Source organism: Bison bison, unplaced genomic scaffold (assembly GCF_000754665.1).
Source record: "Bison bison bison isolate TAMUID 2011002044 unplaced genomic scaffold, Bison_UMD1.0 scf7180017864145, whole genome shotgun sequence".
NCBI lineage: Eukaryota > Metazoa > Chordata > Mammalia > Artiodactyla > Bovidae > Bison > Bison bison.
Window position 1 is genome coordinate 8951034 of NW_011494717.1, and position 21336 is coordinate 8972369.

At 47.1% G+C, this 21336-nt stretch overlaps 2 protein-coding genes across 4 annotated transcripts in view; one reads left to right on the plus strand and one right to left on the minus strand.

The window, feature by feature from the left end:
* The window catches only part of KHK (ketohexokinase (fructokinase)), a 14044-nt gene extending 9178 nt beyond the window's left edge, over window positions 1-4866 (plus strand). Inside the window, exons 4-8 of one of the 3 annotated variants that reach the window (XM_010840613.1) lie at window positions 1233-1305; window positions 2143-2289; window positions 3334-3422; window positions 3566-3723; window positions 3810-4866. In XM_010840613.1, coding sequence (XP_010838915.1) covers window positions 1233-1305; window positions 2143-2289; window positions 3334-3422; window positions 3566-3723; window positions 3810-3895 — 553 coding nt within the window. In that variant the 3' untranslated portion in view covers window positions 3896-4866. The remainder of the gene's footprint in view (window positions 1-1232; window positions 1306-2142; window positions 2290-3333; window positions 3423-3565; window positions 3724-3809) is intronic. The other 2 variants (XM_010840611.1, XM_010840612.1) reach the window with 2 other exon arrangements.
* A 270-nt stretch (window positions 4867-5136) lies between these two features.
* The window catches only part of CGREF1 (cell growth regulator with EF-hand domain 1), a 16510-nt gene continuing 310 nt past the window's right edge, over window positions 5137-21336 (minus strand). The window contains exons 2-6 of the mRNA XM_010840614.1: window positions 8267-8357; window positions 7162-7227; window positions 7014-7084; window positions 6750-6874; window positions 5137-6256 (exon numbers count right to left, since the gene is read on the minus strand). Of these exons, the coding sequence (XP_010838916.1) occupies window positions 5810-6256; window positions 6750-6874; window positions 7014-7084; window positions 7162-7227; window positions 8267-8346 (789 nt within the window). The 5' untranslated portion in view covers window positions 8347-8357 and the 3' untranslated portion in view covers window positions 5137-5809. The remainder of the gene's footprint in view (window positions 6257-6749; window positions 6875-7013; window positions 7085-7161; window positions 7228-8266; window positions 8358-21336) is intronic.

The window sequence follows — 21336 nt, forward strand, 5'->3', positions numbered from 1 at the left end:
TTGTAGGGTCACAGGCTGCCAGGGAGAGACTTATCTCTCCCAGATTCCCTCCTGAAGAATCTCAGAGGTTTAGTTTCCTGAGAACCTAGTGTGTGTGTGTGCCAGGTACTCTGTTAGGGCTGAGATGGCCCAAGCCCAACTGCCTTGGGGTTCCGGCTGACCCTATTGCCCAGCATAACCACTGGGCCTGGGGGAGGGGCAGTCATTCTAGGACAAGATTTGTAACCAGTGGCCCTGGGCTCTTTGTGTCCCAACGAATGAGTGGGTAGGCATACATCCTAGAGGCAATCTTCATATTGGGCAATGCTTAGTCATCTGCCCATTGAGCAACACTCTGTAGCAACTTTGATCAGGGACACAATATGGCTGTTCACAGGAAGGGATGGAGAGAAGCTCCAAGGAGAACTGTCTATTGCCTACTGGCCTCGGTCCAGGCATAACCACACACGTTATCTCTAGCTGCAGCAGGCCTGTTAGGCTAGGGGTCAGCCCCGTTTACCAATGGGGAAGCACCTCAGAAGGGACACAGTTAGGCAGCTAGTTAAATCGAGGGAGGATTCAGTGCAGAACAGGGAGGGGAGGCCACTGGCTGTGTGTAGGTCTCTGGCTAAGGAAGATCAAGGCAGACCCTTCCCAGGTTTCCACACGTAAGTCAGCCAAAAATCAATTTATCCTCAATCACCAACCTTGATCTCAGGATCATAACATGGAGCTGCCAAACTCAGGACAGTAGTGCTGACACTGCTGGGGCAGCCAGAAGTGAGTAGAACCAGACCCGAGCTCTGGGAAGAATGGCGGTGGCCTTTGTAGTTTCCCGGGACACTGCATGCTGGGAGCTGTGTGGGCTGCTGGCAAGAGGAATTCTGGGAATTGTAGTCCCTGGTGCTCTTAGAGCATTTTGGGAGATGTGGTCTCCAAAGCATGTGGGATTGGCCGCTTACTTAACACATGCAGTGGATGAATTTGCCTTTAGATAATATCACAGCCTCAAACACAGGAAGGGGCACCCTAGGAAACTGCCTCCAATTCCCTGTCTGGATGGAGCTCAGTGGAGTAAGGAGTGGTCTCAAGTTTAGCCTGGAACAGGGTAGGGCTGAGCCTCGGAAGCATGTGCTGTAGATCCAGCTTCCTGCCATGCTGCAGGCAGTGCCAGGCATAGGGGCCCTAGCAACAAGTTAGAGATCCTGGCTCTGGCTGACTTCACCTTGTGCCTTCTCTGTTCTGTGACTCAGGAACCTGCCAGATGTGTCTGCTAAAGACTTTGAGAAGGTTGAGCTGACCCGGTTCAAGTGGATCCACATTGAGGCAAGCCCTGCCCTACCTGGGTTTTGAGGGCCTCGACCTTCCAGCCCCTCCGCATGTTCTGCCTCCTTAGTTTTCGAACCATGGAGTTCCTTAGAGATAAATGAGCCCAGCACCGCCCAACCCATCCCCTCTCTGTCCTCATTTATGTTTTCAGGTGGGCAACTGAGGCCCAGAAAGATTCAGTGATGTACTCAAGATCACACAGCAGGATATAGGCACCAGAAGCAGGAGGCTGGCTCTAGGCAAAGTCCGGTGCTTTCTGTGTTACAGGCTGCCCCACCTCCTCTCCCACAGCAGGAGCCAGGCTGTGGGAGACCTGATCTGTTAACTCTGGGGAAGGCAGGAATGAGAGGCCCCAACCCAGCTCCCAAATAAAGGAAACTAGAGTCTTCATTCCAAGAGAACTTTTAGAATCTAGATGGAAGGAGATCTTGAGAAGTCCTGAGTTCTAGTCCTAGCTTTGTCATTTAATTTATTGTAGTCCTTAGGAAAGTCTCTCTCTTTTTTTGGTCACACTGTGTAGCATATGGGACCTTAGTTCCCTGACTAGGGATTGAACCCATGCCCCTTGCATTGGGGGTGCTAAGTCTTAACCACTAGACTGCCAGGGAAGTCCCAGGAAAGTCTCTTTTATTCTTTAGTCTTCTCATCTGTGAAATGGGAGGGCTGGTTGATAAGGTCTCCAAGGTCCATAACAGCATTGGAATTCTGAGACTTAGGATGAGTTCCCGCTCAGCAGCCCTGGCTCCTCTCCCCCCACCACCCATAGTTCCAGCGGGAAGGGAGGAATGAGCCCGGCTGGTCCTGAGCTTCCTGCCCTGCCCTGCTCTGCTCCAGGGCCGGAACGCATCAGAGCAGGTGAAGATGCTACAGCGGATAGAACAGCACAATGCCAGGCAGCCTCCAGAAAGCAAGATCCAGGTGTCTGTGGAGGTGGAGAAGCCACGTGAGGAGCTGTACCAGCTGTTTGGTTATGGAGATGTGGTAAGTGTCCCCTGCAGCACCCACCCCCTACCTCACACACTCCCCCCAGCTCCCAGCCACATCCAGCTTAATCTGGTTCTTAAATGGAGTCTGAGTATTCCCTTGTCCTGCCTTTCACACATGGTGATGTTGGCAGGTGGGGGCAAAGCAAAGAGACAGAGGTCTGTGCTTTGGGCTCTTGCACAGACCTCCAGAGTAGCCAAGAAGTAGAATTTCTCCACCCCAGGGGGCTCATGGGTATGTCCAGAGGGATTGGACAAGGCCAGGACAGCCAGCCACAGGGCCAGCCTCTCCTCAATGGGCCTCCTGTCTTTTCCTCTTGTCAAATGACAGGATGGCACCATTCTCCAAGGTGCCCTCCAACTATGGGGTGGGAGCCACTAGGGGGTGAGGGAGGGTGGGAAGGGGACTTGCCCATATAAGCTTGGAACATAAATGGAATCTGGGTGATAATCCTAGCACCATTGTGAAGCAGGTTGGGCTCTTGGCTGCACATTAAAAAAATGTGGATGCCTGAACCCCACCTTCATTTTTTTTTTTTCAATTTGGTTGATAGAGGTGGAGCCTGAAGTATTTTTTAATAAAACTCCTTGGTGATTCTAATGCGTAGCTGGTGTTAAGAAAGCTCTAGAACCCCCCAGCCCTTTGTTTTAAAGATGAAGAAATCAGACTTAGAGGGCATAGTTGTATGAGGAAAGCCAAACAAAACCAAAACCCTCCTGAGAGCCGTGATTTAACCCGCTTATGGTAGACTGCACCCCAAGATGGCGCTCAAGACCCACCCTGGGTTTTCAATTGTGAGGAGATTCGTTGATCTTAGAACAAATAGGCTGGGACTTTTGTGTCACAGCTTACATGGCTGCTTTCCAGCATGTCTTGAGCGAGTGAGAAAACCTTTCGTGAGGTACGGCGGGGTACTACCTGAGGGCTTAGGCGGCCATGTTGGAGGAACAGCGTTATAATATCAATGCCAGGCGGCTGGTGGTATGGGACAGCTGGGGCTAGAGCTCAGATAACCATCAGCCTCTCTTCCACTGCCCACAGGTGTTTGTCAGCAAAGATGTGGCCAAGCACTTCGGGTTCCGGTCAGCAAAGGAGGCCCTGAGGGGCCTGTATAGCCGCGTGAGGAAGGGGTGAGCGAGCTCGCAGAAGCCAGGCTGTGCCCCGGTGCGGGTGTGAGCAGTGAGGGAGCCTGGCATCCAGGGTCTGCCCTGGGAGGGGGACAAGGCTGGGGCCAGGGCTGGGCTAACAGCTCGCTGAGAGGAGGGTGTCGCAGGGCCACGCTGGTCTGTGCCTGGGCGGAGGAGGGCGCCGACGCGCTGGGGCCTGATGGACGGCTGCTCCACTCCGATGCTTTCCCACCGCCCCGCGTGGTGGACACTCTGGGGGCCGGAGACACCTTCAACGCGGCAGTCATCTTCAGCCTGTCCCAGGGTGAGTACCCCAGCAGGAGGCACAGGGCTGGGGCCTGCCCCTGCCCCGAAGACCCGGCTGACCTGGCCACTTGTCCCTCTCTCCAGGGAAGAGCATGCAGGAGGCACTGAGGTTCGGCTGCCAGGTGGCCGGCAAGAAGTGCGGTCTGCAGGGTTTTGATGGCATTGTATGAGTGCTCTGTGGCAGCGGGCACCAGCTCACACCCACCCCAGGCTGGCATCACTGGCTCCTGTTGCCTTCTCTGCGGCCAGCCTGGCATCGGGCTACCCTTCTCCCTGGGCTGATCCGGGTTGCGGGAGGGCTCCACCTGTGACCTGGCATCTCACTTGGCAGAGTCGCAGAGCAAATAAATCTTCCCAGAGCCAGCTTCTTCCTGGCAGTCTGTGGGTTTTCAATGACTGAGCTGCTCTGGCTGGGGATTCCAGAGGTTTTGATCCAACAATCCTTTGCCCTCTTTTTCTCTATTTCCCCAAATTCACCTCTTGTCCAAGCCCAGAGGAGGGCCTGCGGAGACCAGAGCAGCAGGAAGCGACCCAGGCTTGCCATGAGCTGTGCCCTTGCTGGAGGCCCAGGTCTTCCTGGTGCAGAGCAGCCACCAGTGTGGGTGTCAGTGCCCAGGAGGCAGGGATAGAGGGCCTGACTTGGAGCCTTCCTAGTGGGAGGGGAGACTTAACCCCTTCCACCCCAGGGAGCCTTCCCAATAACCACAAGCTATGAGACAAGCTCCTCTGGGTGCTGGTGCTGTCACAAGACTCCAGTGGCCACAAGCATGTCCACGTGGCTGAGGCAACCTGACAGGCCAGCAGGCAGGGAGCCTACTCTGTGGTCTGGTGGAGCCTCTACAATCCAAAAATATCTCCCCAGTAACTTCCCCCAAGCCCCACCCTGGAAGTTGCCTTGGAGTCAAGAAGGTGCCTCGGCCACAAATGTGACCCAGGATACAGTGGTGCCTTCCCTGGGAGAGACCCAGACTGAAGGCATGTGGGAATTAGCAAATGTCCATGTGGGAGTTGGGGCAGCAGGGTGAGGCCATAGAATGTGATCAAAGGTATGGGTTTTAGGGTCAGACAGACCTGAATTCAAATCGGCCACTAATTAGCTATGTCACCTTAGGTACGGGTTTCCCTGATAGCTCAGTTGGTAAAGAATCTGCCTGCAATGCAGGAGACCCTGGTTCGATTCCTGGGTTGGGAAGATCCCCTGGAAAAGGAATAGGCTACCCACTCCAGTATTCTTGGGCTTCCCTTGTGGCTCAGCTGGTAAAGAATCTGCCCGCAATGCAGGAGACCTGGGTTCAGTCCCTGGGTTGGGAAGATCCCCTGGAGAAGGGAAAGGCTACCCACTCCAGTATTCTGGCCTGGAGAATTCCATGAACTGTATGGGGTTGCAAAGAGCAGGACACGACTGAGTGACTTTCACTTTCAACTTGGGTATGTTACTGAATTCCATCTTCCCCAATTTCTTTATCATCAAATAGAGATCATTGCACCTGGTCATACAATTATGGTGAGGGTGAAATCACAATCTATAAAATGCCCAGCATGATGCCTGGTGTGCACTAGGCACTCTAAGTGGCAGTTATTATTAATATTTTCAGGTGTGGGGAGCAATACAGGGTGATGGAGCAGACCTGCCCTGAATACAGGAGGGTGCATCAGCGGTTGGGCCCTGGGGAGAGGCTGAGCTCCCTTCCCCGGTTGTCTGCAGCTGGCTGTGGCCTAGTGCTGAACTCTTCTGTGTCTCATCTAGGAACACTGGGTAAACTGAATTCCTGCCCTCCCAAGAGGCCTGTCCGGTCCCTGACCCCTGCAGTCTGAGGCCAGGGCACGCTGGGCCAGAGGATCAATGGCCCAGGGGGATGGGTTCATTCAGTTCTTTATTGGTCATCTGGGCCCTAAAGCTGCCCTTCAACTTAGGGTCTCCCTGAACTGCACAGACTGAACTGAACTGCACAGAAAGACCTACCACCTACTGGGGCCAAGGAGGGGGCACAGAGGTGGTCGTCATCCTAATATACACACCCTACCCTTAGAGCTTATGTTCCAACACTGAGACTTCTAGTGGTGCAAACCTGTACCCTCAAGGTTTACATCTCACTATTCTCCAGCTGAATAGCATGAACCTCAAGCTCATTTGGGGAGTTCTTAGACCCCAGTGTTTCTCCTAGAAGTTCTTCTGCTCTCTGTCCAGCGTCCCCAGTCTCTACCTGTCCCCCAACCTCCCCTCCAGGGCCTGGGGCTTCTCTTACAGCATCAGCCTGTCCCCCAGCCTCCTGTACAGGCTCCAAGAACTCCCTTCTGGCCTCTGCCTGTCCTCCAGCTGCTTCTCCAGGACTCAGAGCGTCATGTTCTTCTTGTCTCGATGGGCTTTTAGCCAACAGAGGCTGCATCTCAACATCTTGTGGCTCCGGAGGCTCTCTGGGCTCTGTGTGCCTCGGAGCCTCTCCAGGGAAATTGACAAGCTCTGCAGGGGTCATAAGCCCATCCCCATTCAGGTCCTGAGTCTCCAGCACCTTGTCCACTACCAGGATCACCTGTGGAAGAGTCTGTAGTGACGGGATGCTCCCAGGAACCCTGACCCTCCCCCTACACCCTACATCCCTGCCATGTGGGCTCTAAGCCCTCCTTTTACAGGGGATTCACTAAAAAAAAAGTCATGATGACAAAAACAAAAGCAGACTTCCCTGGTGGTCTTCCCTGGTGGTCAGTGGTTAAGAATCCCCCTGCCAATGAAGGGGACATGGGTTCAAGCCCTGGTCCAGAAAGATTCCACGTGCCTGGGGGTAACTAAGCCCACACACCACAACTACTGAAGCCTGTGCACCCTAGGCAGTGCTCTGCGACAAGAGAAGCCACCACAATGAGAAACCCAAAGACCACAACTGGAGAGTAGCTCCTACTTGCCACAACTAGAGAAAGCTCGCCTGCAGCAATGAAGACCCAGTGAAGCCAAAAATAAATTTAAAAAAAACAAACCCAAACCCCCAAGGAGCTGGGTCTTCTTCATGGAGAAGAAGAAGGGCTTACCGGATTGGTGGTGGGAGAGTCAGAAGCTCCAGGGGCCAGAGCGGCTGTCAACATGGACAGCAGCTCCAGGCCATCCAGCTGTCCACTCTGGTCGTAGTCGTGGAGAGCAAAGAGGTAGAGGAGAACTAAGGAAGAGAAACTGGATTAGAAGAGGCATCAGGGGACAGCTGGATCAGGCAGGAGTCACGGGATCGCCTGATGTCAGTCCCAGCTCTGGTTGCCCTGAGCCTCCCGTCCACTGGTCCTATCGGCCCAGCCCCTTACCCTGCTCTCGGCTCATGTGCTCTGGCTCCTCTTCCATCCTCTCTAGTCCCTTTAGGTAGCTCTGTAGAAGTCTGGCAAAAAAATGGAAAATCAGCCCACTAGACACCAGTCTGCAGCCCCAGGCCTGGCTTCACCCCAGCCTACTCACCGAAGTTGCTCCTGGCCTGGCTCGAAGGGGTTGGGCAGAGGCAGATGCTGTGCTTCAGGGTCTAACCTGGAGAGGGAGGGAAGGACTGGCCTTGCAAAAAGCCTCCCCTAGGGCCCAGCCTCATAGCCTTCTACTCCCAAGCTCCTGATAGAGATCACCTCCCAGGCCCAAAAGGAGCTGCTTCTCCAGGTCCCCAAAAGCCTTGTGGGGAACCTCAGGAGCACGACCTTACTCCCCAGATTCTACCTTTGCAGATTCCTAGCTTAGATGTTAAGTGAAAATCCCAATAAAATATCTGGTTAGGTGGTGGCTGGAGGAGGCCACACCCAGTAGACACAAGGTGGAGCCCCAGGAAACCAACACAGTGGGTGGCAGGACGATGTGGATTGTGGCAACTCTTCTCCTGTGATGTTGGTTGCTAAAGGACAGGTCTCTAGCTGAGCCCTGGTACTGCCCAGTTTTATATAGACCCAATGTGCTCTATAACATAAAATGGACCCTTTTCACCCACCACGTTGAGGTGTAGACATTGGTTTTAGAGTTTCAATCTGCTCAAGGGTTTTTATAACGCTCAAGATTTTCTCATAGTTCTGGACAGGGATCCCTGTTTGCTCAAGTCACTCCAGACGTGTGATGTCAGAGAACTGTCAGGAGCTGTTACAGCAACTTTTGTCACTGCTGCCAGCCCTCGCTGCTACTCGTGTATCCATCCCCTGACCACAGCCCGCATACCCCCTGCATAGTATTAATACACAAAACCTCGAAGAAGATACTCAAATAAAACACATGATATGCTAAGGATCTCTATTTCTTTGGAGCTTCCACTGTAAGAAGCTCCTGATAAAAGCAGCCCCTTCTGAAGCGCATAACCTCACACCTCATTGGAAATGAGCTCCCACTTCCAAGTGAGTCTAGAAAACAGGTGTCGATGCCCACTTTGGAGAGGACACTCTGACAAGCACAATGCAGTGGTTGAGGTGGTGGGGATGACACAGAAATCAAGGAGTGTATGCCCACTCTCCCAGCTCCCAGAGGGGCCCACACCACACCCTCCTGAGACTCCCCCTGCTCTGGGCCCATGGCCCTGCCCTCTGAATGCCATTACCTCATGGTGCCATCTTTGGGAGCAGCCTGACTCAGGGGCAGGAGCAGCAGCAGTAACGTTCTCATCTTCACAGGTAACATCCTTCCTGTAACTGGAAGTAGGAACAGGAGTAGGGAAGCAGAGGGAAGGGGTCTGCCACAGAGTGGGGATCGATGGATTAGACAGCAACACCTCCCTCTGCCTCTGCCTGCCATCCAGGGGACAGGACTCCTGCACAGGGAGGAGCCACACAGGACATCAGCGATCCCCAATACATCTTATTTCAGATCCAGCATGTAAAGGGCATACTGCAGACCTGTGCTGGGTGAAGCTGAGCTGCAGACAGGAGCCTCTCCCTGCACCCCACTCCTGTTCCCCCCAGAGAAGTGCATGCCCAAGTCACTCCAGACATGTGATGTCAGAGAGCTGTCAGGAGCTGTTACAGCAACTTTTGTCACAGCTACTAGCCCTCACTGCCGCTCCTATAATCATCCCCCACTCCATCCTGCATACCCCTGCAGAGTATTAATGCACAAAACCTCGAGGAAGATACCCAAATAAAACAAACGATATGCTAATAATCTCTATTTCACAGGTAACATTAATGTGTGGCAGGGGGAGTGCTCAGAGAAGTGAAGTTTAAGCATGTCTGATTTAGTTCAGTCCAATTATTTGACAGGTGGAAACTAGTTCAGAGAGGTTAAGAAAAAGGCCAAACTAGACATGCCAAGAGTGGGACTTCCCTGGTCGTCCCGTGGCTAAGACTCTACGCTCCCAATGCAGGGGGCCTAGGCTCAATCCCTGGTGGGGAACTAGATCCCACCAGGCCACAACTAAGAGTTTGCATCCTGAAACTAAAAGATCCCACATGCCGCAATGAAGACCTGGTGTAGCCAGTTAAATAAATATCTTTTAAAAAGAAGTGCAGAGAGTCACAAAAAGCCTTAAATAGGAAGGGAAACAAATTGTTGGTTTGCATTTATTAAAAACTCACTGAAGAACAAATCAAAAGAAACTCAGACTCTTTGAAATAGGTCAACGCTCAGGTAGGGTTTGAAAACACAACAAATCAGGGTCAATATAACAGTGGTCCCAAGAACTGCTATTTACTAAACGCAATTGGGGAAACCAGATCTCAGTATAAAGGAAAAAAACAAAAATGTTCTTTTAGGCCTACATTGTGTAGGTCCATTGGCAGCACAATCAATTGATTAAATAAAAACAGTCAAATAGAGGATCAACCAAAGCACAGAGCAAGAAGCTTTCTCATTAGTTCCAGGATCGTGTACATATCATGTGAGTTTCTGAGGAAGCAGAAGCCCTCCAGAGCTGAGGCCTGAAACCTCAAACTCCTTTCTAGGAAGATAAATCAACAGGTCCTTGATCATCTACAGCAGACAATTAGGAACCCTCTGAAATAGTGCCCTATACTCTGACTGGCATTGAATTTTCCTGGAGAAAGGAGCATAGCTTTCAGCCAATTCTCAAGGAGTTCCATGACCCTGACAAGGTTCAGAACCACTGTAAAGGAAGATATCATCTTCCTAAGAGATCTTCCTAAAGCTGGTGAGCATCTGGCCAACAGGTAGATGCTTGTGTAGCTATTACACAAATAGAGCTGTCTTGAGCATGGAAGACCACAAGTAAGTGAAGCTACAGAGAGTCATAGACACTGTCCCCATTTTTCTATGCATAAGTTGGCCCGAAAAGATACAGTAAATCTACATGGTTTGTTGGTGTGGTCAAGTAGATGCACAGCTGCCTTAAGGCTGTTCATGGGGACTCCCCTCGTGATCCAGTAAAGAATCCATCTTCCAATGCAGAGGACGTGGTTTTAATCCCTGGTCCAGGAACTAAGATCCCACATGCTGCGGGGCAACTAAGCTCACATGCCTCAACTACTGAGACCAAGCACAACATAAGTTCCTTTGTGCTGCAGCCAAGACCCAATGTAACCAAAAATAAGTAAATATATAGATTAAAAAAAAAATAAGAATGTTCATGAACTTTGGCTGGCAACGTAGATCCTTGGGCTTTAGTTGTTGTAGCCAGGAGAGAAGATAGGTCTTGGACCCATCCAAGGGAGACAGAACTGAGCTCTCTATACTGCTTGGGGACCTTTAGCGGTCCCGCCACAGGGAACACACCTCAATGAAAGGATGGACTAGAAAAATATCCAGGCTTCCATGTCTGGGAGTATGAGAATAAACATTCCAATGAAAGTAACTACAAAGTTAGATAAAAGTAGAAAGTATATTTTTAAATGCATTTAGTTGGCAAGAAAGTAAGAAATACCCAGAGCATAAAGGCACAGTGGAAACAGTAATCCCTGGGGGAAAACTGTGCTTGAAGTCAACTTTTGCCTAGGGTATCTGCCAAACCAAGCCAACTGAACATGAATTATCAGCTGAATGCTTCATGCAATAGCAAAGACCAGAGATAAAGAATGCTTGGGCCCATTCAATGTGAAGAGACTAACAGGAGATTCCTTACATATCTTTGGGATTCAAATAGCTATCCTCTCAAAATGTAACTTATACAAAGAAAAGATTGATTCTCTTTTAAATGCAATGAGTGAGTTAAATAAATTAGACACAGATGATGTAAGAATTAGTGAACTGGAGAATAGATCTAAATAAATGGTCCAGAGTACAGTTAATTGAGTCAAAGACATATAAAATATAAAACAAAGTAGCATGGAGGAGATAATAGAGAAAATTGGATTAAAAACAGAATTTGAAGAAATAGTAGCTGAGATTATTCTACTATGTTGCAAAACACTAACTCCCATCCAGGAAGCCCAACAAGCCCAGGCAGATTAAATAAACAGAAATACACATCTAGAATTGCTGTTCTGAAAAAACAGAAAACCAAGAAAAAGAGAAGATCTCAAAAGTACTCAAACTGAAAAGACAAATCACCTAAAAGGAAGAATAATTAGATGGACAGCTGATTTCACAACAGCAACAGTGATGCCAGAACACAGTAGTATAATATTTCAATGTGTCAAAAAAGGTGGGGGAAATTGCCATTTTAGATTTTTATTCTCAGCAAAATTATCTTTTAAGAATGAGATTAAACAAAAAATGTTTGACAAATTTTAGATAACAGAATTTACCACCAACAGTTCTCTATTAAAGAAAATTCTAAGAGGTATAACTCAGGAAGAAGGAAAATGATCCCAGAAGGAACATTTGGAATGCATGGGAAAAGGGTGAAAGAAGAAATCAGAATGGGACTTCTCTGGTGGTACAGTGGATAGGAATTTGACTACCAATGCAGGGGACACAGGTTCAATCCCTGGCCTGGGAAGATTCCACACTGAGCAGAGCAACTAAGCCTGTGAACCATAACTATTGAGCCAGCGTGCAGCAACTACTGCAGCTCATGCACCTGGAGCCTGTGTTCCACAGAGAAACCATCACATCAGGAAGCCAGTGCACTCCCATGAAGAGTAGCCCTAGCTTGCGCAACTAGAGAAAGCCTGCTCGCAAAAATAGACCCAGCGCAACCACACACACACACACACAAATCAGAATGTGGGGAAATCTAACAAAGATTGTTAAACAATTATAATTATATTACTATATGGGGCAAAAAAAGATGGTGGGAGCTACATTATTGGACAACATTAAGATATAAGGTGAGGACAGTTTTTTGGGAAGACAGTGGACATAATGATCAACTGTTAACTATGCATGTAAAATTTTTCTAATAACCGCTAAAAGATAGAAATGAAATGTTTGACCTCAAACAAGCAGAAAAAAAAGGAATGGAAATTTTTTAAAATCATTCCAAAGGAAGGCAGGAAAACAGAAAAAAGAGAAGCTAAAAATGAATTAAATGATTAAAAAGGAAGACAAGTAGAAAGCATAAAATAAGACAGTAAAATAGATCCAAGTGTATCAGTAATCATAATAAACATAAATTGTATAAACTCATCAGTTAAGAAATAGAGATTATCAAAATTACATAAAACAACATACAAATCACATGCAATTTTCAAGAGATTAAGAGATTAACACAGAAAAGTTGAAAGCAAAATGGTGGGAAAAGGATACATAAAGCAATACTAGAGAAAAGAAAACCAACATAGCTTTATCAATATTAGAATAAATGGACCTTAAGGTGAAAAGCATTATTATAGATAAAAGCATGTCATTATAAAATGCATGAAAATTTAATCCCCTAGGAAGGTATAATAATTCTGAACCTGTAGATACCTAATAACATAGCCTTAAAACATCTAAAATGATAAATGGCATAACACTACACACCTATTGTTATTTAGTTGCTAACTCATGCCCAACTCTTTGTGACCCCATGGACTGTAGCCTGCCAGGCTCCTCTGTCCATGGGATTTTCCAGGCAAGTATACTGGAGTGGGTTGCCATTTCCTCCTCCAGGGAATTTGTTCAAACCCATAGAATGTACAACACCAAGGATGAACCCTGTGGTTGACTGTGGACTTTGGATGATTATGCTGTGTCAGTTTAGGTTCTCAATTCATCATGTACCATTCTGGTGGGCGTAGTGATAATGGACAAGGCTGTGCGTATATAGGGAATTACATGGGAAACTTCTCAGTTTTGCTGCAAACTTAGAACTGCTCTAAAACAAAGTCTTTAGAAAAAAAGCTGGCATAAACTCAATCAGAAAAATCTAATCTGCTATTATGGGGGAGAATTTAACATATATCAAACAGTATCTGAAAGATTAAATAGACTACAAATTAGTAAAAACGTAGACAGATGATTGGATAAAACATTTACTAAACTTGAGCTAATGGACAAATAGAAAACCCAACTCCAGTCACTTAGCAAATGCATATTCTCAACACATGTGGATTATTTATAAAAACTGAAAAGCAGAAGGCCAAAGAATGTGACTCAACAAGTATTAAAGAATCAGTCTCATACTGTTATGAGATTAAAAGCAATTACATTAGGAATCAGTAACAAAAATGATGTAAAAAATCTCATTTAGGGAATTCTCTGGCAGTACAGTGGTTAGAACTCTGGGCTTTCACTGATGAGGGTCTGGGTCTCTGGTTGGGGAACTAAGATTCCACAAGCTGCATAGTACAGCCAAAAAAAAAAAAAAAATTATAAGTTATATAAAAACTGTAAAAGGCACATTTAAATATACATCAGAGAAAAATATCATAATGGAAATTTTTCAGTACTTAAAATTGAATAATACTGGAAACATTTACATCAAAGCAAGATACATAGCTAAAACAGAGGGGAAATGAATTGACTTAAAAACTTAAAAGAAAGGCTAAAAGCTAATGAGTTAAGTTTCCAACCCAAGAAGCTAGTAAAAGAGAATAAACCTAAAGAAATTAAAAGAAATGAAATAACAAAAGATAGAATAAATTTAAAATACAATAGAAAGGAGTATGCATCTATCTGTGTGTGCTAAGTCACTCCAGTCATGTTTGACTTTGCAACTCCATGGACTGGACTATACGTAGCCCACCAGGCTCTTCTGTTCATGGGATTTTTCAGGCAAGAGTACTGGAGTGGATTGCCATTTCCTTCTACAGAGGATCGTCCAAAGCTAAACAGCTGTGTTTCTTCAAAAGGAGTAATAAGTTAGAAAACGTCCAACAATTTTCATTAAGAACAAAGAGAAAAGGCACAAATAAACAACATTAGGAATTAAAAGCAGACGTAACTGTAGAAATAGAAGACAGTTGTAAACTTAGCAGATATAGCCATTTTCCTAGAAAAACTTAACATCAAAACTGACATCAAAAGAAATAGCAAATTTTGCTTTTTTTTTCAAATTCTAAAAGTCCTACAACCCTTGAAGAAATTGAATTATGAGTATTAACCTATATTGTTTTAGGAGCTATAAACTATAAACTAAAGCTATAAACCTGAACTATTTCTAGAGTGTTGGGGGCCAGAGTGAGGCACTCGGCCCGTGGCAAAGGTCATGAGGAAGGAGGCTTGACATACGCAAAGGTGGGATCGAGCCTCAGGAGTCCCCCTGGAAATTCTCGAGCATCCACCCCCAAAACCAGAGCCTGCCTACTTTACTACTTTGTGCTCTCACCTACACCTCTGACTTTACGGGGGGCTGTCCCCCACCACCTCTTTCGGAGAAGGAGTTAACTTAGAGCTCCAGTTAATAAAAACTCCTGGGCGTGACAAAGTGTTTTAACCTACAAACTCCTCTGAAGGTTCTCTAGCCTGCCTGACAGGCTTGTCCGGCCACATGTGATTGCTCACAGCCTCCCAACTGTGAGAGGCACGAGAGGCTTTAAACCTTCTAAAAACAGGTTCCTTAGAAAAGTTAGAAAACCATTAGTATAAGTATAGTGGGCTGATTAGAAACTGTATTGGTGAAGGGTTTTTCATTTGTTGAGCCAATGTTTGTTGCTAAGTCTCCACATCCCCTGCCCTTACACACATTAATGAATATATAGAAGAAATAAGTATTAACCTTTGATATAAATCACGTTAGACCTTAGGCTAAGTAAACTCTTTCCTTAACTAAAACCTACTATACCCTCACCCTATAGGAATGTAACTTTATTTGGGTGGCGTCTGTTTTAAGAATAATCACCCCTGGAGAAATAAGTGTCCTGGTTGACTGACTGCTGTCACAAGGAGAGGGTCATAAATTGTCAGCAGGCCCCCTGGCCAGAAGATGATGTAACACCCCTAAGACCTCTGTATACATTTGTATGAAGCACCTGACTTTGATAAAAGTCAGGACTGCTGACCCCACGTGACTTTTGCATAACATCTCAGTGTATAAAAGTAGACCATGGAAAATAAAGAATTGGGATCAGTTTCTCAAAATACTGGTCTCCCCATGTCGCTGTCTCTCTTACACTCTGGCTGAGTCTCCATCTGGAGTGCGGAACCCACCAAGCTTACTAATTTTGTCTAGGCTTCTAAGATCTGACCGGGGAGGCCTCAGTGTCTCCTCTCCTTCGGGAGAACGGAAGGACGCCTGCGACCTACGTAAGTGGTGCAAGCTTCTTGTCTTGAAGTTTTATTGGTCTCCCGCGTAAACCAAGCTACTCAGCCTCTTTTCTCCACTGATTTTTCCTACTGAGCTATCCTCATTCTATTACTCTTTACATCTTTAATTAATATCTAATTGAAGCTATTGTATCCTGATCCTCGCTGACGCCGTCCCCGCTTCGAACTCCCCGGATCAGCCGGGGCTGGACCCCGGCAGTAGAGCAACCTGCCAATTAATTACCATAAAACTCTGATCTAACAGTGTCATCCTGAGGATTACATAAGGAAGAACACAAATAGAAAAGAAATTATAAAGATATTTATAGCTGTGCTATTAATAGCAGTCAAAGAACTGTAAACAACCTGAATGTGTAACATTTAGACAGGCTAAGCAAATCATACTATGTGACAGAGCCATTAAAAATGATAAATATTTCTAAATTTGTTTTAAAGGAAAAAAATGGACAGATTTGAGTATATTAAAAGTATGAACTTCTGTATTATGAAAGAGATCATGAATCAAGTTCAGAAGACAAGTGATGAAGGACTGGAGGGAACAGCGTTCAAAGCTATTAGGGTTTTCAGGATGTGCTGTTCACCACCACTCCCAGCAGGGGCTTTGAGATAGAAATCTCCATGGAAACCCCATGGAGACTGAGTGAAAATCCAAGAACTGCAGCATTATGTGAGGGTGAGGATCAGAGAAAAGGCCCTGCCCACAGTGGGTTTCTGGTTAGAAAGCAATGGCTTAGCAAGGGTCTAGGTGAGTGGACAGGAGGGCTGCCTCACCCAATTCTTGGTACCCAGTGTGCTACGGGTTTGAAGATAGGAGGCTGAGGGCTCCAGGCTCTAGGGTAGAAATAGGGGCACAAAATGGTTGAATAGGCCAGCTGGCCAGAAGAGGCCAAAAGGAGAACAACAGTAGGCATAGACTCTGGTCTGGATGAGGCAGAGGACGCCATGGGAAGCAGCAGCCCAAGTCAAGACCTTTGGTGACAAGGACAAAGGAGGTGAGCCTTCGTAGGGAAGGCAAGTGTCAATATAAGTCTATAGAATAAGGGCTAGTTCTATTCAATTCTTATATTTAATGAGCACACTACTATATGGTAGGCACTAACTTGTAAGTAAGATGATAATATTAGGTAAAATTACTCATTCTTTTTTCTCCATAACACTACATATTTATGTAAATAGGAAAAGATACAAATGTTAAAACGACAATTTAAGAGAAAAACAGAAACACAGAATTGCTAAGGAATAGGGGATGTAGCCCAAAGTTTAACGGTATGGGCCCTAACCTCAGGCTGGCCTAAGTTCAAATGCAGACTCTGAAACTCACCAACTGTGTGACTTCTGTGTTTTGGAACCTTGATCTGTAACATGAGGATGATGAGAGCATCTCTCAGGGTGTGGTGAAGGTTCGATAAGACAAGATGTGTAAAACGTGGCACCTGGTGATATTATACAATAAGGCAATTTTCCTCCCAGAAGTTTTTCTGGACTGCTCTGCAGGGGCTTCACACATACCTACCATTCTGGTCTCCCCACCTGGATATCTTCAAATTGTTTTCTCCTCCCCATCTGTTTACTGTCGGGACCTGGGCCAACAGGAGGCACAGGAATAATTTAAATCCCCCAGAGCTGCCAAAACCTATTATCCAGGCTTAATGCATTATCACCACTAGGAGTTGCCTTTTGGAAACTACAAAGAATGACTGGTGGGAGCCGTTCAGGCATAAAGGAGAAGCACCCATCAGATCCAGTCACTCATTAGGTCAACGGTGCTGGTTTGAAAAACCTGTCTACCCTCAGTGAGGGAAGGGGAGGGTGGGATGAGTTGGAAGAGTAGCCTTGGCGTATATACACTACCATAGCTAGCTAGTGGGAGGCTGCTGTACAGCACAGGGAGCTCGCAGCTCGATGCTCCGTGATGACCTAGAGAGGTGGGATGAGGGGGTAGAAGGGAGGTTCAAGAGGGAGGGGATACATGTATATGTATGGCACTGTGGCAAAGAACCTGCCTGACAATGTAGGAGATGCAGTTTCGATCCCTGGGTCGAGAAGACCCCCTAGAGAAGGAAATGGCAACCCACTCCAGTATTCTTGCCTGGAAAATCCCATGGATAGTAGAGCCTGGAGGGCTATAGTCCATGGGGTCGCAAAACTGTCAGTCACAACTTAGCAACTAACAACAAATAGCTGATTTACTTCATTGTACTGCAGAAACTAACACAACATTGTAAAGCCATTATACCCCAATAAAAATCAAATAAAATACAGAAAAAAAGGAAAGGGAAAAAAAGAAAAACATATCTACCAAGTCTTTCTTTCTTTCTTTTTTTTTTTTTTACCAAGTCTTTCTTGTGAGAAATAGCTGAAGTCAAATTTGCCTTTCCTTGTATGTGATCCGGACTTAGGAACTCATAATGAACAGCGGAAATGATGCCACGTGACCTCCAAGTCTGAGTCATAAAAGGCAACAGGGTTTGTGCCTGGTTCTGGCTCTCTCTCTCTCCCTCTCTTGACATGCAGTTACACCTTGAACCACTGTGGAAGAAGTCTGCTGTGCTGAAAAGACCACGCGGAGGAAGCACATAAGGAGAGGGATGCTTGAGAGGTCCTGGTTGTGATTCCTGCAGCTCCCAGCTGCTCACTTCCCACCCAAGGGCCAGGCAGGTGAGAGAGCAAAACTGCAGATGATTCCAAGCCCCAGCCTTCCAGCTATCCCAGCCAACACTGCCGGAGCAGAACTGAGCTTGTCTTCACAGTCCTGCACAGAATGTACACTCACAGGTATAGTCAATGCTATTGTTTTCGGCCACTAAGCTTTGAGGCGATTTGTCAGTTGTCATAATGATAGATTGGCTTCTTGGAAGTCACACAGGGCTCTGCTCTCAGAAGGGCCCTGGGCTTAGACTAAGGTTCTGCTGTCTCTGTCTTGAAATTCTCAATATTTTCTTATATTGGGCCCTGAAAAGGATGACCTGGTCCTGAACCCTGCCCACATGAATTACTCTTATTTTCCTCCTCTTGGTCCTATGTATTTGTCACATGCAGGCAACTATTCAGCATGTGCAGTGGACAGGGCTATGGAACCAGCCAGACCTAAGTTCAGATCCCAGCTGCACCACAGACTGTCCCTGTGACCTTGAGTAGGTTAATTATCCCTCAGTAAACTTATCTGCAGGATGGAGATAATAATAATACTTACTTCACAGAGTTCCAGTGAATACTAAGTGGATAACGAATTACTCCTTGCACAAGGAGTCTTATTCTTGTCCCTGTCTCTGATAGCTTCTTGTTTTAAAGAACCCTCCATAGCCACATCCGCTTCCCTGGTGGCTCAGTCAGTAAAGCATCTGCCTGCAATGTAGGAGACCCAGGTTCCGTCCCTGGGTCAGGAAGATCCCCTGGAGAAGGAAATGGCAACCCACTCCAATATTCTTGCTTGAATATTCCATGGACAAAGGAGCCTGGTGGGCTACAGTCCATGGGGTGGCAAGAGTCAGATTCGAATTAGTGACCAAACCACCACCACACCCACATCAGAGTAATCTTTTGCTGGAACTCCACTGCTCCAAAACTTTCAGTGGGTCCCTATTTCTACTATAGTTCAGTCTTCACCTGAACATTCAAGGCCTTCTCTGATCAGATATCATGTTACCATTTTTAGACTCATCTTCCAAATTTCCATCATCCTAACATTTTGCTTCAAACAGATGGGTTCAGGAGTATGTGGAAATACTTTTTACTTTCACCTTGCAGTTCTTTTGCCCAAGCTGTTTCATCCCTTACCTGAAATATCTTGGACCTTCCTAACAACCTTAACACTCTGGTTGCAGTCCACTGCAGAAGCAAATAACTGCATATGGGCTTTCAGTGTCATCTCAGTAATATTCTCCTAAGTCATGCTTCCAAATGGGACATTTTTAGTCCAGATAACTCACCTCTATGATTTAAAGGAAGCCAGACTAAGACGTGCTTCCCTGGTGGCTCAGTCGGTAAAGAATACACTTGTAATGCAGGTTCGATCCCTGCATTGGGAAGATTCCCTGTTGAAGGTATGGCAACCCACTCCAGTATCTTGCCTGGGAAATCTCAAAAACAGAGGAGCCTGATGGGCTACAGTCCATGGTGTCACAAAGAGTCGGACACAACTGAGTGACTAAACCACCAGCACCACCAGGCTAAGGCAGCTCAAGTAACATTTAATGAGGTTGGTGTAATGTGATTTCTTCACCCTTTCACATTTCTAACTATTTATTGAAGAGTTGTTTGCCATGTCCTTCTCCAGGGGATCTTCCTGACTCTGGGATCAAACCTGGGTCTCCTGCATTGTGGGCAGATTCTTTACCATTTGAGCTACCCGGGAAGCCCTTGTAAGCAACAGAAATAAAGCAGTTATTGAAAACTGCCTGTCAAATAAATATGTTCCTAATAATTTTCTATAACTACAATGTGGTTAAACACAATTTACCCTAATGACCACAGAAAAGCCACCACAATTATTAGAGTTGTTATATAATCCAATAAAGTTATTTACATCACACACACACACACACACACACATTCACAATGACCCTCCAGTATTTGATTTCTTCAAGCCTTTGCATCAGTGCATAGGAGGAGAGCCTGGCCTTGGAGTTGGAATTCCAATCAAATCCAGTCTGTCATAGTACTAACAGTGTGATCTCGGCAGGTGTTGTGGGGCCTCCACTCTAAAAAATGAGGATAGGGACTTCTCTTGCAGTCCAGTGGTTAAGACCTTGTGCTCCCAGTGCAGGGGCCTTGGTTTCCGGGGACTCAGATTTGATCCCTCGTTGGGAAACTAATATCCCTCATGCCCCATGTGCATGCTAAGTCGCTTCAGTCGTGTCCGACTCTGCCTGACTCTATGGACTGTAGCCGCCAGGCTCCTCTGTCTATGGGATTTCCCAGGCAAGAATACTGGAGTGGGTTGCCATGCCCTCCTCCAGGGGATCTTCCCCACCCAGGGATGGAACTGGTGTCTCTTACCTCTCCTGCATTGGCAGGCAGGTTCTTTACCACTGACCACCTGGGAAGCCCCTCATGCCCCATACTGCTACTGCTACTGCTAAGTTGCTTCAGTCGTGTCCGACTCTGTGCGACCCCATAGACAGCAGCCCACCAGGCTCCCCTGTCCCTGGGATTCTCCAGGCAAGAACACTGGAGTGGGTTGCCATTTCCTTCTCCAATGCATGAAGGTGAAAAGTAAAAGTGAAGTTGCTCAGTCCTGTCCGACTCTGAGCAACCCCATGGACTTCAGCCTACCAGGCTCCTCCATCCATGGGATTTTCCAGGCAAGAGTACTGGAGTGGGGTGCCATCGCCTTTTCCGTCATGCCCCATAGTGAGGCCTAAAAAATACAACCCCCCTCCCCCCCCAAAAATGAGGATAACGTTATCTATCTGGAAGGGGCTCAGGGAGGATGCACTGGAAAATGTAGGTAGAGTGATTGGCAGTGAGTATTGCTCCCTGAATATTTCAGAGACTCTAGGATGTGGGAGAGCCTTTTCATTGCTTGACTTTCCATCTAGTGCAAAACTACTTGCACAGCACCCCTGTCAATGGCCATCAGCCTCCACTGGACTTCCCAGGACAGGAGCCTGGCACCTCACAGGGCATCCATTCCATTTCCAGCTAATATTGTTGGAAGTTATTTGGAACTCAATCTTCTCCCTTAACTCTTCCCTCCAGAGCCGCCTGTGACTCTAGCACAACCCCACCCCCTCGCAAGAGAAGAGGCAATGGCTATACAGACCAAGAAGTCCCACACCTTAGAGCTGGGCTCCCCTGCCATTTCCATCAGGGTGATAACCCTCGGTTCTTCCTTCTCCTCCTCTGTCAAATGAGGATGAAACTCCTGCCAGCCTCCCCTCCCCCCGGGATTGTCACAGCAACGAATAAGACCAGAAGGGAAAAGCCTTTGGGGGGATGATGAACTTCACCCTCCCCACCCCCACCCCGACCCATCGTCGCCAAGGAGCTCAGGTCTCAGGTCTCCCTTTCCAGGCCTTCCCTCTACCTGCTCTCAGGGGTAACCTCGGAGAGGGGCCCAGAGGCTGGAGCCGGCGCTCCTGCTGCGGC